Genomic DNA, 15672 nt, shown 5'->3' on the forward strand with positions numbered 1-15672 from the left:
ATATGCATCACTGGGAGACTAATATAAGACATGTTGATGTAGGTGATGAGAAAGTGATGGTGAACTCTGTGCTTGAGTTTGTGGCAGATGCAAAAATACAAGCAGACATGTGCTTTGGCTCTCCTCGTTAAAATTATCCGGGGTGAGCCGCATTCTGGTGGAGGTGGTGGAAGTCAAAGGTGACTGGTCCTGGCATCCTCATGGACAGTAAAGCTCCTCCAACAAATCCCACGTTAGTGTCAGATCAAAGCGTCTTATAAATCATCACAGCTCCACACGTTTGGCCGGGTTGTACTCGTTCTGGTCCCGTTCCTTCGTTCCGTGCCAAACCTGGTTCTTGTCTCTCATCACCTCTCCATCTCACTAGTCATCTCCATGTCTTGTCTTCGGGAGGCCGATGGCAGTGCGTGTAGCCAGGATGTGGTTCTGTGACAACACAGAGGATGTAGAATCACAGAGACTGCACCCTCAAACCCATGTGGAGTCCATTTCGGAGGTGTCAGACAAGACAGAAGCACGTCACCCTGCTCCGCTGAGTTACAGCCGAGGCTCATCTTTGATCTGCAAAGAAAGGCCATCCCTCTCTTTCTTCTGTCTCACCTCATTCTTCTGTGAATATTCTTCTTTTTATCTCCCACCATTCCTCTCAGAGGGAGGTGTTCTGTAGACTGAGATTCACTCCAAACTCCAAAGAACATCATGTGAGATAAACATGAATCACTTCCCAGCATCCACATGGGATTGAAGAAGATCAACTGTCACAAATTAACAGCTCACCGACTTTACTGAGGTTATCATGAAGACAAAGTTTGGGTCTCTATTTTATAAAATGTATTATTATGAATAGATGAGAAACAGTCAAAGAATCATTAATACTCAAGAATATAATGAACAGGAAACTGCCTTGATCTCCATGAAGGAAGAACACTGTAAGACATCTGAGTCACATTTAGATGTGTTAAACTAACTTCTACTCTGCAAGTCAAAGAAATCTCGCAAGTTTTAGATTGTGAATTTAAATGTGCGAGTTTGTGACAGACAAAATTACAGTAGTAAGTTGAGTTTTTATTAATTTTGTCTTACCTCCAAGGGTTTAGTAAAAAAGGGTTTTAAGTTATCACTTTAAAAACTGAAAGAAGACAAAGAGTGGAACTATTTCCCAGGTTTTTAAAATCTGATGCTAAATTCTTGTTCACATCAAATGAAAAAGGAAGTTGCACTTGCACTCATTATCTTGTTCAGAGGTTTTCCTTCCAGTAACTGCACTTTGGTTTTCCTTCTTGGTCCAGTGCCACCACTGGTGAGGAGGGGAACAGGTTTTAGTAAAGGGATTGGTTCGTTTGGCACAGTGCAGTGTGAAAGTGAACCGCAACAGCAGCAGTTGAAAATGTAATAAATGTTGCAACTTTGGTTCCCAATCACACCGAGTCTACCGGACTATCAGGTGTGAAAACACCCTTAGTGTATGTAAGTTCCTGAATTTAAAGGAAGGAATAAAAATTCTCCCAAAAACCAAGTCTCTTGCGCTCATTACTCTGGCTTTTAGCAAACAAGTGTAATGCTAATAATCCCCACCGTCCGAAATGAATAGCTGGCTGCTAGATACAGTGAATAGAAAATATTGCTGGCAGACCCACCCCTTTGTCATCGGTGTGTGCGTTTGTCAGCTTACCTCACAGATGCTGCACAGGATCACTCTGCTTTCTACAAAGTCAGGACCTTCTCCCCCAAGCGCAGAGGCCTCCTGCAGCTGAGCGGTGGAGCTGAAGATCAGAGGTCACAATCAGGGAAAGTGTGTCTGCGTGTGTGCGTGTGATTCTGAGAGTTCACATTCCTTCTTTCATGCTGCAAGTGTGCATAAACTTGAGCCTTACTTTTCTCCTGGCACATGTGAAGCATTACAGTCTCCACCACCAGGCTGTATCCTGCAGATCGCCGCAGTCTGGATCACGGCTCCGGCGCTGCGTGAAAAACTCTGTGACAGTAAGTGGAGCCTGAAACACAAAGCAGACCAGGCTTTTCCAGCATAAACAAGAGTGCGTTTCATGGGTTCAAACTGTGCTGCACAACAAGCAGGAGGTGATGGGTTCCACCTCATTTGCAGCGGCCGAGCAGTTTCTCCTGGATGGGTAAAACAAGCAACGCTGATAATAAAATCTGATCTTTTTCACATATTTTTCCTAGAGTGTCAGTAATAACCTTTCTTTAAGGAGAAAACAATGAAGTTCAACTCATACATTACTTTTTCTTAGAAACACTTGTTGATTAGAGATGAGATGAACTCCTGTTTATGGTTGTGATGGTAGGAAAGAGGAAAAACAACATAAAATTAATTTCTTTTTAGGTTTAGGTAACCAGTTGTTTTCTTGTAACTGTGCCATAACTCACCAAGATCAGAAATCATCTTACTTGAATATCATGTTCTCTTGTATTTCCCATTTTTGAAGAGTTACTTAAAGAAACAGGCCTCCCTCGGAAAACAAGAAGTTTTGAATGAGTTATCAAAAGGTCTTTGTTCAACATTTAATAAAATAACAAAATGCCTTCGCTGAATGTTGAACAGGAGCGGTTAGTGATTTTATTTTATCAAAGCACTTCATTCTTAATGTGGGATATTTTTTTATTTTTCAACGAATGAATTCAAATCAAATGTATTTGTCTAAACATTTCCGTGGAACCAGGAGGAGATACATTTATTACGTTTTTTTCACCTTCACGCCACTGAGCAAGTTAGGGTTCAAATCAAAACAGGTGCAGTCAGCTGATGTGATAAAACCTGGAAAACACGTGCTGAGATTCTTCAGATGTTTTAATGTAAGCCACATGCGCGCTGCGTTTTTCTGCGTGGATAGACGACGCAGGACGCGGGTGAAGGGAGAGTCTGGAAGCGTGGCGCGCACACTGGAGAGAGCGGGCTGCTTGGTGAAAAAAATCCTCCATCCTGTTTCCCTTTATCGCTTTAGGATCTGTGAAAGCCCACACAAGCGATTTGACTTGAATTTTAAGCTGGGTGCTTTTCCCCAGAACCCGCGCGTAAATCGCTCTCCAAGGTGCGCACCCTCCGACTAAAACACATCGTTACCAGCCAGTGGTATTCATGGAGGATTTTTTAATAAAATCTTATAAAGAAACTAGGTGCAATAAAATAAAATTAAGGATTCATATTTGATATATTTTTCAAAAAATATTACTTTAGATAGCCGAATAATTTAATGCATCGCTTTTTAATCTATTTTGGTTTATTGTGGGATTTGAAAAGAACAAGAAAATATCAGTTCTGTTTTATTGCTGAGGACAAACTAATTAAATAAGAGCAGGAGGGTCTTTAGCTTGTGACAGTGAATAATCTCCAGATACATAAAACCACCGCAGCCTCCTGCTCATCGGAGAGAGGCGCACCCAGGACTCACCCTCCGCCTCCGCCCACCAAACCCCTCCCCTTCCACCCTCAAAACTATTTAGCATCTGAAGTTGGGACAAAATTTCCAAAAAACATTTTTTTAGAACAAAAAAAAATTTTCTGCGAGAGTAGACGCGGGCCAGCCGCCAGAGTGAGCTTCGGCGTGTTAGAAGGAGAGCATCTCTAAAAGTTCTTCTCCTCCTTTCTAAGGATTTACATTTATCCTGTAACCACGGCTTCGAAGGTGGACACCGTTTTTTCCTCCCTGTCTCTACATTTCTTCAAGAAAGAAATGGAAGAGGGCTCCAGCTCCCCGGTCTCCCCTGTGGATAGTCTGGTGACGAGCGAGGAGGAGCCGGAGCGGCAGCAGAAGCGCTTCTCCAGGAAGAGGAGGCACAGCAAGAAGTCCGGAGAGGACAGCAGCGGGAGCAGCCCCGGTCCCGGGCCGGTGAAGCGGGGCAAGAAGCCCAGCCCGAGCAGCAGCCAGTCGTACGAGGAGCTGCAGAACCAGCGGGTCCTGGCGAACGTGCGGGAGCGCCAGCGGACTCAGTCTCTGAACGAGGCCTTCGCGTCTCTGCGCAAAATTATCCCCACGCTGCCGTCGGACAAACTGAGCAAGATCCAGACTCTGAAGCTGGCCTCCAGGTACATAGACTTCCTGTGCCAGGTGCTGCAGAGCGACGAGATGGACAGCAAGATGTCCAGCTGCAGCTACGTAGCGCACGAGAGACTCAGTTACGCGTTCTCGGTGTGGAGGATGGAGGGCGCCTGGTCCATGTCAGCATCCCACTAGCAGTCAGAGACAAACACAATGCCAAAGCGGTGGGTACACTGAGACCTGAGAGCGTTCAGCTTATGGTTCCAAATGTAATCGTTTCTATCATTTTCATCCATATTTTTCACTAAAATATGCTCAGACGCACGCATCCAGCTGACAGTAGATATTAAAAGAAAATTGTGGGGTGGATTAAAAATACTTTAGGATTTGTTCCGATGAATATTTGAGCTGCCAGAGTTTCTAATTGGGGATTTGTAGATCCGGCCCGAGGCAGAATCGAGCTAAGCAGCAACTTAGGGCCTCCAAACTTCCTGGGTCCCCAGCAGGCCTTCTCACATTCAAAAGCGCACATTTGTTTAAATTCACTCAGATTTTAAAAGGCAGCTCATTGTTATGATTTTCAAAACATGTTTCAATCAGAATGTATGAATATGAGGAACAGGAAGTGAATTACTAAACACAAAAATGATGAATTTATGATACAAAATTAAAATTCTGCATAAAGTAATGAATAAATCTATTAATAGAAAATATGACTGAAACAAACAAACAAACAGCAATGAGAGTAATGAAAAATTCATCAAGTTCAGTGTTTTGATTAAAAATTTAAAATATGGAGATGTGATCATACATCACATATGAAAGTAATGAATATGTAGATATTCAAAGGTAATATTCATCCTATCATCCATCCATCCATCCATTTGGATTGAATTATCTCCACTCAAACGCAGCTACACTTAACATCTCTGTCTATTTGACGGCTGTCGCTTTAAAAACAAAAATACAGAGAAAAGGCTGTTAAAATTCATGGTCAGTGTTCATTGGTGGGAAATACAATGAACATGTTAGAAAAAACAGCAGTGCTGCTCTTTCTGTATGTTTTTTTATTATTATTATTTATTTTGAGAGTTTTTTAACAAACTCCTAATAAGATTTCAATAATAATAATAATAATAATAATAATAATAAGCTACCAGTTTAGTGTACTGATTAGTAAGATAAATAACTTTAATGGACAATGTGACTGATGAACATTACTTAACTATAAGATATATTGCCTTCAATGTGAAACACACAAACTATGAATATGAAATCAGCGGTTTTGTGGTGCTTGGTGGGTGAAGGACTTCCCCCAAAATCAAATTGTGCTCAGGGCCCCACACAACCTTTGACCGGCACTGGCATCTTGTAACGGGTCTGCATCTGAATGCTGCAGCTTCTGATCTTCACTGAGCATCCAGGTCAGACATCTAGATAGTGAAGGTGCTATGCGTCCTGTTTCCAGCAGGAAATCACGATAAACCTGAGACTTGTACTTCTCTTCTTGACATGGGTGATAAAGGGGAGGGAGAGGATTTGAAATGCAGGAGTGCGCCGAGAAAGGAGAGCAGCAGCTGTGGTGCCATCACGGCTAATTTATATCCGCAATAGAGGCTTTTCCTGCGCGCAGACCGCAGGAATGGGCAGCTCGGCTGGACATGAAAAGTTCAAGCCGGTGCAAGATAATAAAAACAGAGGAACGCATTAACGAGCAGTCAGTCTGCGGTTACAGAGGACTTTTTAAAATGTAGATTTGCAGCCTTGTTGGTTTATGTTCTGGTTGTTCCCTTTTAACCAAACTTAAACTTATCTGTTCGTACACTTTGCTGCAGTGACATTTTAGGAAATGTTTTAATTGTCCCACAAATAGTCGTTCATTGACTTCTTATTATGGTTGTTAAGGTTGGCCGGTCAGGCAAAAAATAGTTGAAAATATTTTAGGCCATGTGAAGACAAAAAAATTGGGTCTTAATAAAGACATTAACTTTTTAGACACATGTAGACATCAGTTATGAAAGTGGTTAAACGTCTTTTCACCTTCAACCTTTTAGACCGAAGGGAATATAATCTAAAGGCCTATTTACAACTTTTGCTCGTGTTAAGGATGAAAAAGTGTCGCATGAGATGCGCATTAGCCTAAAATCCCATGTGATGATCATATCAGATAACAGTAAAATATATGTTTTACAGGCGGATTTTATTTGAAACCTGCCATTTAGCTAACCTTTCAAATCCAATAATAATAATAATATATTTTTAAGTGAAACATAAAACATTATTTTTCGTAAGTATCATTTGTTGGGTTCAAACAATAAAAATCAAATCAGTCAGGTTGTTCTCTTCAGAAGAAAGATCTCTGAGCGCATTTGCATATTATTGGAGTGAGACCATTAAAACCCCCGCAGGAACTGCTTTCTATTGTTTTAGGATTGTGCCTCAGGTGCCTTCTAATAAATTTGCAGCTGGACCAGTCACATAAAAAAACAGCCCATATGGTTTTACTCAGTTCAGGGGTTCATAATTGATTCATTAAGGACTTCCCGCTTTCTCTCAGAATTCAGATTGTGTGTATTTCAGTGCGCCTTAATGAGAATTTCTCTGTTCTTTTTTTTTCTATTTCAGACTGTTTGCTTCCGAATGATGTAAAAGAGATTATTGAAGAACTGATTGACCTCACAGGCCAAGGATGGAGCAGAGGCGTGATGTGGCCCACGAATTGGGTGTGTGTGAGTGTGTGTGGACGCAGATTCATCACACCGCGGAGGATAGAACGTTGCAAAGTGCGCAGCGGGCCAACACAGATCCGCCAGCTGTGCGCATTTACGGCCTGAACTCTCACTAAAGCCTTCCTTTAAAAAAACAAAAAAACATGGAGATTTATTTTGTTTTTCAAAGACTTTAAGCCAGATTCTGAATTTATATATAGATATATGAAAGCATATTGTACATATTTGTGTAACTATATCCTGTAAAGGGACCAATGCAATTCGGAGTCTTTTCGCTGCATGGGGTTTATTCCAACGACTTCCTTCTAAGTTCCGTCCAGTTTCCACTGTTGTTTTTGCTTATTTATTAAACGGGTATTTTTTCTAAACAACAACAAAAAAATGTACTTCTGTGTTTTTTCACATATACTTAAAAACTCATTAAAATGTTCGGTTTAATAAGTTTGAATAAGAAAGTAGAACTGGCTCTCGTTGAAGGGATTTTTCCCTCTGTGTGTTGGGTGTGAGAAGTTGCCCTTTCCCCTCCCCTCTGCGCTTGTTATGGAAAGAAAACCCCGCAAAAAAAAGAAAAGAAAAGAAAAACAGAGCCCATAAAGATCCAGCTTCATTAAGAGCGCAGGAAATAAAGTTCAGCCACATAACGTGTTTGTGCGCTTTTAAAACCAGGCAATCAGTGTTTAAACTGCGACTCCTTCGACCGCAGATAAGGACAATAACTCCGCCTAAAGTTAAAAAAAAAAAAAGAAAAATAAATAAAAGACCTCAAAATTACGACTGAATAAATTCTTTTGAGTTTAAAACGTTCAGCTGTTTACATCCAGCTTTCCCAGACGTGGTGATACAATCTGAGCGTAAAACAGGAGCTCATTGTGAACGATGGGTTGCTGCTTTCAGGGACTGTCGGAGCTAAACGACGCTCTGGGACTGAAGCAAAAATAAAACTCCTATCTCACACACACTGAAGCTGTAGTATGAGATCATTTGGGAATTAAATACATTAATAATGCTGTTTTGAAATCATTTACTGTCCAGCTGGGACCTAAATGTGTTTTAGCCCCAGAGTGGACACACCAAACTTTTTCCACCTGCTGCTTTTGTGAGAATGCTGATATCTAACAATACTTAAATAATTAAAATTTTCCAAGAACTACACATTAAACCTTTTATTTTATTTTTGTTTGTTTATTTTTTTTGACAGCGGTATGCCAAACTACTGCTGTAAAATCTAGAAATATATTCTGCAGGTTTGACAAATTTCTTTTTTCCAAATGCATCTCCACAGCATAAATAAGTAAGCTAGGGTTCAAAGTGGCTTTGTAGAACAACTTAAACACATTAATCTCTTGGCAGATCGACAGCATCTGACATGTTATTAGTATCAGCTGCTGGTCAAAATGGCAACATTTAGAGTCCAAATCTCTCTTGCGATGTCAGACTCTGTCCTTCAGATTTCAGATGTTTGAATATTTCTGCTCAGTTCAGTTCAGTTTATGCAACAGCGCCAAGTCACAACAGATGTCACCTCAGGGGAGTTCACCAACAGGTCCAGTTCACCTCCAGTTTGCCAGTGCAGCTGAAACCATTCCAATGCATGTCTTTCCGATCCAATAGGATAAAGTGAAACTGAATCCTGCTTATGAAAATTAAAATCAGTTGATTTTGATCTCTAAGGAGCAGACAATAAATGACGTATCCCACTTAACGTATCCCACTGCACAGAAGGATATATATACATATATATATATATATAAACATAAATATATATCAAAGTACATTATATAAAGATGATATGGGACCTTGTCCAGTGATTAAGGGAATACTAATGAAGAGAATACTTGCTGAAATAAGCTGCATGCTGCACAGAGCAGAGTGATGTTGTGCTCATGCACTCTGCTCTGCAGTCAGCCATTTGGGAGCATTTCTGGCTCCACAGCCTCACAGCTGAAAAGACTCCAGTGCTGCTCCAGCACACCTGAATTTATTTGCTTGTGATCAGACGTTTTGCAGTTTTTCTCCATTAATGGTCAGCTCATTTAAACTTTAGTATGTCCTAGAACTCGAGTCTGACATTCTTGCTTTATTATTCCGAGACGCGGTCTGAAATGGAGGGCTTCTCTGATTTATTATGCGATTTCTTTATTTGCATTGCAGATTGTCATGGTAACGGGGGCCTCTTTTGGTTCTTGGGCTCCTTATTGGCCATATGTGCCCTTTACTCACATTATTTACAAATTTATTAGTGATATATTTGAATGTGTAGGAGCAGGAGTTTCCAAGTGTCCAAATATTATGCATGAAGATGTGGTCAAGCTCTTTCACTTAAAAAAAAAAGGGATTTCCTCAGAAATAGGAAGTGATTTTTTTCTGCATTTCCTAGCTGGAAGAAGAAAATTATCAATGAAATCATTCACAATAGCTTGTTAAAAACAGACGCAACAGTGTGCAATCACTCTCAGCTTGGTGGTCTCTGACGGTCCCAGGCAGCCCTTCCTACAAAGGCCGGCTTCATCCGTAGGAGCCTGTTTGATACCTGCTCATTATCCCGGGCCCGCACAGCTGAGCGGCTCACCCTGGGGCCAGTGCTCCAGTGGTGCGGGAGATCCAGATGTTTCCCGTAAAATCAGACGGAAAAAGCTACAAAACTTTAATTTGCAGTAAAAACGGGGGAATAAAGTAAAGGTTTATGCTCTGTGTGTCACCGATGGTACTCTGTGTTCGTTTGGTTCAGTGAAAAAAAAAAAACCCAAAGGTTAACCTTCCACCACTTTGGAGGGTGATGTGAGCCTGAGGAAACGCTGTTAGTGTGCCGTGCTGGCAGAGCCAAGAGTCAGCTGTGCTGGCTGCGATTGCTTCAGCACACAAAGCCCGAGACACGCAGGCTTCAGGTTGACCTGAAGTGTCGAGCACCTCGTTATTTTCCTTTTTTGTTTGTTCTGGGGGAATCATGTTTTCAAGAATCTATGACTACAAATGCCACAATCATAAAAAAGATTGAGGAGAAATAGACAGTGTGTTCTTACCTGGAGCTTAAAAGGTGAATTTCAGAATGTTATAGTCTATTTTTCAGAATTTTAAAGCCTTCCATAATTTTCTTTCCTGGGATTTACAGGGAACTCTTCTAGGTACTCCTATAGGTACTTCCTCAGAACCTACACGTTACTTTTCTGAATTTTGCAGCAGTTCCTCTGAACTTACAGTTTGCTTATTTTTAGTTACAGGTTTCTTTCCAAAACTTACAGGGTTTTTTTAAACAACTTCTGCAACTGACTGGGTTCTTTCCGCAACTGACTATGTCATTTCCTCAGGTCGAGCTACAGGTTGCTTTTCCGGAAATTATAAGCTTCTTTCTGGAGCATGATAGATTATATTATTATCAATTATATCATATCAAAAAGATAAAGAGTTGCAAAGGTCCATCAAACTGCAGAAGAACCTGTAGTTTGATGGAGGTTCTTAATAGAATTTGATTGTTACGCTTTTGATTTGTTAATACATTCCTGATTTTCTCATGACCCTGTGTGGATTTTAGGCAATTCAAAATAAATTCAATTTTTGTATTGTAAGAACTATTATCCTGTCAGATTTGTGGAAGAGATGTTGGTGTTGTGTAATTATCTATAAGTTCTTTGGAGGGACAGCGGAACGTTCAGCCAAACAGTTCAGGTTTTCTTTACAAACTAAAGGAATCCTGAAAAATGTCCATTGAAATTGAAAGAATGCGCAAAACAAAACACAGCAAATCTCCTGTAAAGCATGATGGTGGAAGAGTGATGACATGGGTGGTTTGTTTTCAAACAGGACTGGAGCGTCTTTCACTTGCAAAAGCAGACTTGTACTCCTGTATTTACCCAAGAATTCTACAGTAAAATGTGGACCTGTCAAACAAAGTAGGCCATCAACAGGATAACAACCCAAACAAACCAACAATTTATAGTAGAATCTCTTAAAAATAAAATAATCAAGATGTTGCGGAGTCCTAGTCAAAGCTCAAACTCAAACTTTAAGAGAGCTGCTGATAAACAAATGCTGCAAATATTATTTAGCATTAGTCCAGCTAATTGATCAAGTCTCATGTCGATTGTGGCCCTTTATGATTCTTCATTGTGCTCATTATTCATGCAAACATTCTTGATGATGAACTGAAATGCTGAGAAAGTGAGAAAAAACTGCAAGAAACTGATAGAGAATCGGCATTTACCCTCCGCTCGTGCAGAGAGCTGATCTATATCTTTATGCTCTCCCAAGAGAACATCTGCTATTTTCACATCACCCCCGCCTTTTGAAGCTGACTCTATGAAATCACTGAATGCTATAATACAAAGTCATCCTTTCATCTTGAGGCCTCATCTGGGGATTCTTTAGGCGACTGGGTCGGATTATATAGCTGTAAAGAATGTGAATGAAGAGAGCAATATTTCTTTTTCTATCTGAGTGACACATAATGATGTGTATTTCTAATATCTCTATACGAGACTGCATTTTATTATTTGGAGATAGCAGAAAAGCAAAATCCTTTATCTGCTTCAGTAATTAATAAATGAATCATTTTAATGTTTTCTGTTGAATCAAAGACCAACACTGACGTGATGAGATGACAGCGCTCACAAACAGAGAGCATGTGACTTACGCTGCAGTGATGTGGCCGAAGAAATAAATGCAGCTGGAAAGAATGGATCAAATGAAGGAAGGCCAGCTGGAAAACGTTTACGACTCAAAACCTTCCCAAGTCTTCACTGTTTGACAGGAGAACAGCACAGAATATACAAGAAATCTGACTAACCTGTGGTCAGTCTCTCAGATGCATGCAGTGTTTTGATGATCCTGCGGGACAAATCCCATTCTGATGCAAAAGTTAGTGGTAGAATAAAAGAAAATGCAAGCCAGAGTATTTGCCACTAGTGAGGCAGAACTTTAGCCCAGGTGAGGGTATAAGGGAAGGCATCTGTTTATAAAGTAACAGGCTGACTTTCCCTTCGTCTTCCACTGCAGGTCATTAACACAAGTGATGACTGCAGGGGTCACCAGAGGTTCCCAGGTCACGCCAATCCAGGAATCTGAAGGCTTCACCTTCCTCGTGGGAGAAAGGAGCCAGGCGGATTCAGGTAGCTGCTGAATTATTGATCCAGCAGATGGGCAGAGCTGTCAGAATCAGATCAAATGCAAAGGGTTGACACAGCTGGGCGGTTCAGCTAAAGTCGGAAGGAAGTTTCCGGTTCCAGTCTTCTACTGAAAGCCTCCTAGTGGTAGAGCTTGAAACATGCAGCATTTAGATAAGACCTTTAATGTCACTGAAAATACTCTGACATTTGAAAGTGGTGCAGGATGTGATTAACCTAATAGAAGGCGTTACTTTCATACTTACCTTTTTCATCTTTTGCATCTGTAAGGAGCTGAGATTCACCGTCTTTCAGTGTCCATGAGACAAGGGTTAGTCCTTCCAGCATTAAAAGCTCAAGAGAGCAAGAGAGAATACAAAACATCAAGTGCTTTCCAATTAAAAGGAGCATATGAAAATTTCAAACCCACTTTTGAAAGTAGGACAGCCTACTTTTCAAAAGTCAGGCTGTCCATTAGGTATTTAAAAGTCAATAGTCTTTCAGAGTTTTTTTTTAAACTCATTTCTAGTACAACACCTGGCTCTGAGAGCATTAATCAAATTCTGCTGAAAAAAAGAAAAATGTAAAAGAGAAGCACAAATGAAAAGGCCAGAAATGCCGATATCATATAAAAATGTATTTCAAAAAGTTTACATCCCTAAAATCTGACATTAAGTACATTACGACAAAAAGCTTCAATGTATTTTTGTTTTCAGTGAGAGAACAACGCAAGGTAGTGCATATCTGAAGTGGAAGTTTTTTGTTATTTTTTTTCAAGTAATAAAAAAAAATCTAAAAAGTGTGGCATGCATTTGTTTCCCTTAATACTGAAATTTCTCTGCCTACTTTCCACATGCAGAGCTGGACAATTATACTGATACTGGTTTGCAAAATAGCTCAAGCTCAGCTGCTCTGAATGAACATTAATTTTTCAAGTCTTTCCACAAACCTTTAAACAGATACAGATCTGGATTTGTCCTGCTGGAAAGTCAACCTTCAGCCCTGTCTGAAGACTTAGCAGCCTTTAGCAGGTTTTCTTCCATAATTTCCCTGCATTTAGCTCCTTAATCTTTCAAACAACTATGGCTTCCTCGGTCCTACTGAAGAACCACATCCCCCCTGCATGATGAAACCACCACCATCTTGTTTTCTTCCACACACCTTTTGTTGTATGCAGGCCAGAAAGTTTTATTCAGAGCAGCTTCTTCTACATGTCCTCTGGTGGTAGATTGTAAACGTTACTTTTTATGACAGTCTGTCAATAAAGGCCAGATTTGTGGTGTACCCAACTAACCCTATTCAATTTAATTTATTTTAAAAGCACATTCAAAAACAACAAATGGTTCCCCAAAGTGCTGCACATCCAGAGAATAAGTAAAAATAGCCAAAGTCAAAATAGATACAAACCATGTTAAGCAACTCATACAAAAGAACAATGCCAGGGAAAAAAGATGATTCTTCTAACAAAGTTAAAAGAAGTGAGGGGAACACTGGGAAGTCTGACTCTGCAAAAACCCAAACACCCCTGGGTGAAGGCCAGACTAACCCCAGAAAATAATGTGTTACAGTAAACAAGGTGGGAAATCTGGTTTGACAAAATGATCTTGATTTTGGTCATTGGAAGTTGGAAAAAAAAGCTTGTTTTTACTAGAGAGCATCTTAGGTAGTTGTGTGAATTCATTGGTAATTAAAACCTAACAGTACTCAGTTATTAGGGCTATTATTACTTATAACTCACAGTACAAGTATTTGTTGTACATATTCTTCCACTTGACATATGGATCTTTGCACTACCAAGACTCCATATGAGCCTCATTTATGCTCTTTTCCTGGTTTGTCTGTCTGAGTCTAAAGCCATATCTTGTTAGGTTTTACAGTTGTGCAATAGCTTTTCCCGTACAGCTGACTGAGTTATGGTCAGGTGCTGTACTAAATGTAAGTAAGAAAGCAGTCAGAGTCATTGAAGAAAGTCTGAAGAAGCATCAATCAAGACCACCTTAGATTAAAATAGAGTGGAAGTGGAAGGTAAATATGAAGGAATAGTGGATGTGTGAAAACTTTCCAAAGCTGTGTAGATGTTAAATCAAACTGCAGACTGAACACCCATAGCAGCAAGATGAGCAAGCTTAGCCCAGCTCACTGCTACTGTGCATCAAACGTTCAAGTTGGACTGAAGGAAAAATTGCAAAGTCTTCCCGGCCGTCCCACTGAACCAGATTCAGGATAAAAAATTTGGCTAAAGCAAATGGCTAAAATTTGTTCTCGAGTCCGAGTTAGTGTTGAAAATTCAAATCCAACAGTTTTTATTCCCTTCTTCTCTAGAAAAATCTCTCCTTGAAAGAATCTGTTTATGAGTGTTGATGATCCGAATTTGATCCTAATAACTCTTCTATAATTACTTTGGCTTGTCATTCACGCAGCTGGCCGAAGCCCCACGAGCCCGTTAGGGATTTACTCCAACTTGCAATTAAGACGTGTGGTGATGAGCACATCTGGGGTATGGAGGCCTTTTCCCTGCGCCCGAGCAGCCACGTAATAACAGAGCTAACTGATAGCGACTGACGCTGCAGGAGGATGAGCAGCGCCGCCACAAACCATAATGTCACTGCGGTCAGAGCAGAGATAAAATAGATATGCCTTTTTGTTGTGGGGAATGAGGCAGCCATTTTTGCCCGTTGAATTTCCGAACAAGAAGCCTCCACCTCTTCTCTGACCCGAGCTAACTGGGGGCGCAGGTTTGAGGAGCCTATGGTGAGCAGTCTGTGTGTCACCTCACTGTCGTTAGAGCATCTGCAGCCACAGAGGAACCATAAAAAGAGCACATACCTAGCTTTACTGTCCCCAGAGCTCTGCAGTCTCTCCCGGACGGTAAATATTATCCCTAAGGTCTCCATTTAACCTTTTTCACCCGAAGACCTCGAGACGTGCTCTTCCTCGTTTGCCTTCAACGCTGCGTTGGTGTCTCAAATCTTTGTGATTTACGGAGATTGTGACAAAGCAACCAAAAGTCAGCAGCGGCCTTATTTACACGGTTACGCACTAAATTCAGCGTTTGACTGAAAGCAGAGGAATGTGTTTATTTGAGGGGAAGGAGGGCTGGATTGGTTTTGTTTGCTTTTCGGCTGTTGTCTCAGCGTCAGCTCCGCCACCAACAGGGGTTCACTGCTGTTTATTTGGACACCAGCTCTGACCTCTGACCTCTCCAAATGTGGGGCTGATCCTGTTCACAGCTACTGTGTTGCCAATAATTCTTCCTACTGGAGAAATGTTCTGTTTTATATGTAAACAACAGTTTATGGGTCTCACAGGGGGAAGCAGTTTTATACAATTAGTTAAACTCAAAAACTACATTTCTTCTCATCAAGCTTCAGATCAAAAGAGTTCAGGTGTTTTCACACCTGATAATCCAGTAGACTCAGTTTGATTGGGGACTAAAATTGCAACATTTGTTACATTTTCAGCTGTTGTGTCAAACAAACCAAACTCTTTAAAAATAACTGTTCCCCCTCCTCCCATGTGGTGGCGCTACACCAAGAACTACTGAAGAAAACGACACAATAAGTTGTGTAGGCGGGAGGCTGTTTGGACTTGCACCACTTCCCTTCAGCTTGGTGAAAAAAATCTTTTAAGTTTCCTTCCTTTCTAAATATTTCCCGAGTGATTTTAGTGTACCAAAAATAATCTTTGCTTTAAGAGTTGCAACATCATCTAAGCTTTTTGCGGTGGAGAAATTAAATCTGTTTACTAAGAATTCACATGAGAATAATAGTTGGGAGAAGAACCTGAAAGAGAGTAAGAAACAGAAAAGTGAAGCTTATTCATCCAGAAATTCAAATATCTTCCTTTGAA

At 40.6% G+C, this 15672-nt stretch overlaps 1 protein-coding gene across 1 annotated transcript; it reads left to right on the forward strand.

Annotated features, from left to right (window-relative positions):
- The first annotated feature begins 3479 nt into the window (after nucleotides 1-3479).
- Nucleotides 3480-7683, forward strand: twist2. The gene is made up of 2 exons (XM_028024273.1): nucleotides 3480-4222; nucleotides 6624-7683. Exon 1 carries the CDS (start codon nucleotides 3693-3695, stop codon nucleotides 4191-4193), a length of 501 nt encoding a protein of 166 aa, XP_027880074.1. The 5' UTR covers nucleotides 3480-3692; the 3' UTR covers nucleotides 4194-4222; nucleotides 6624-7683.
- The last annotated feature ends 7989 nt before the right edge of the window (nucleotides 7684-15672 follow it).

This window comes from Xiphophorus couchianus, chromosome 7 (assembly GCF_001444195.1).
Source record: "Xiphophorus couchianus chromosome 7, X_couchianus-1.0, whole genome shotgun sequence".
NCBI lineage: Eukaryota > Metazoa > Chordata > Actinopteri > Cyprinodontiformes > Poeciliidae > Xiphophorus > Xiphophorus couchianus.

Coding starts and splice junctions, on each gene's coding strand:
- twist2 (XM_028024273.1), top strand. CDS start 3,693: ATGGAAGAGGGCTCCAGCTCCCCGGTCTCCCCTGTGGATAGTCTGGTG.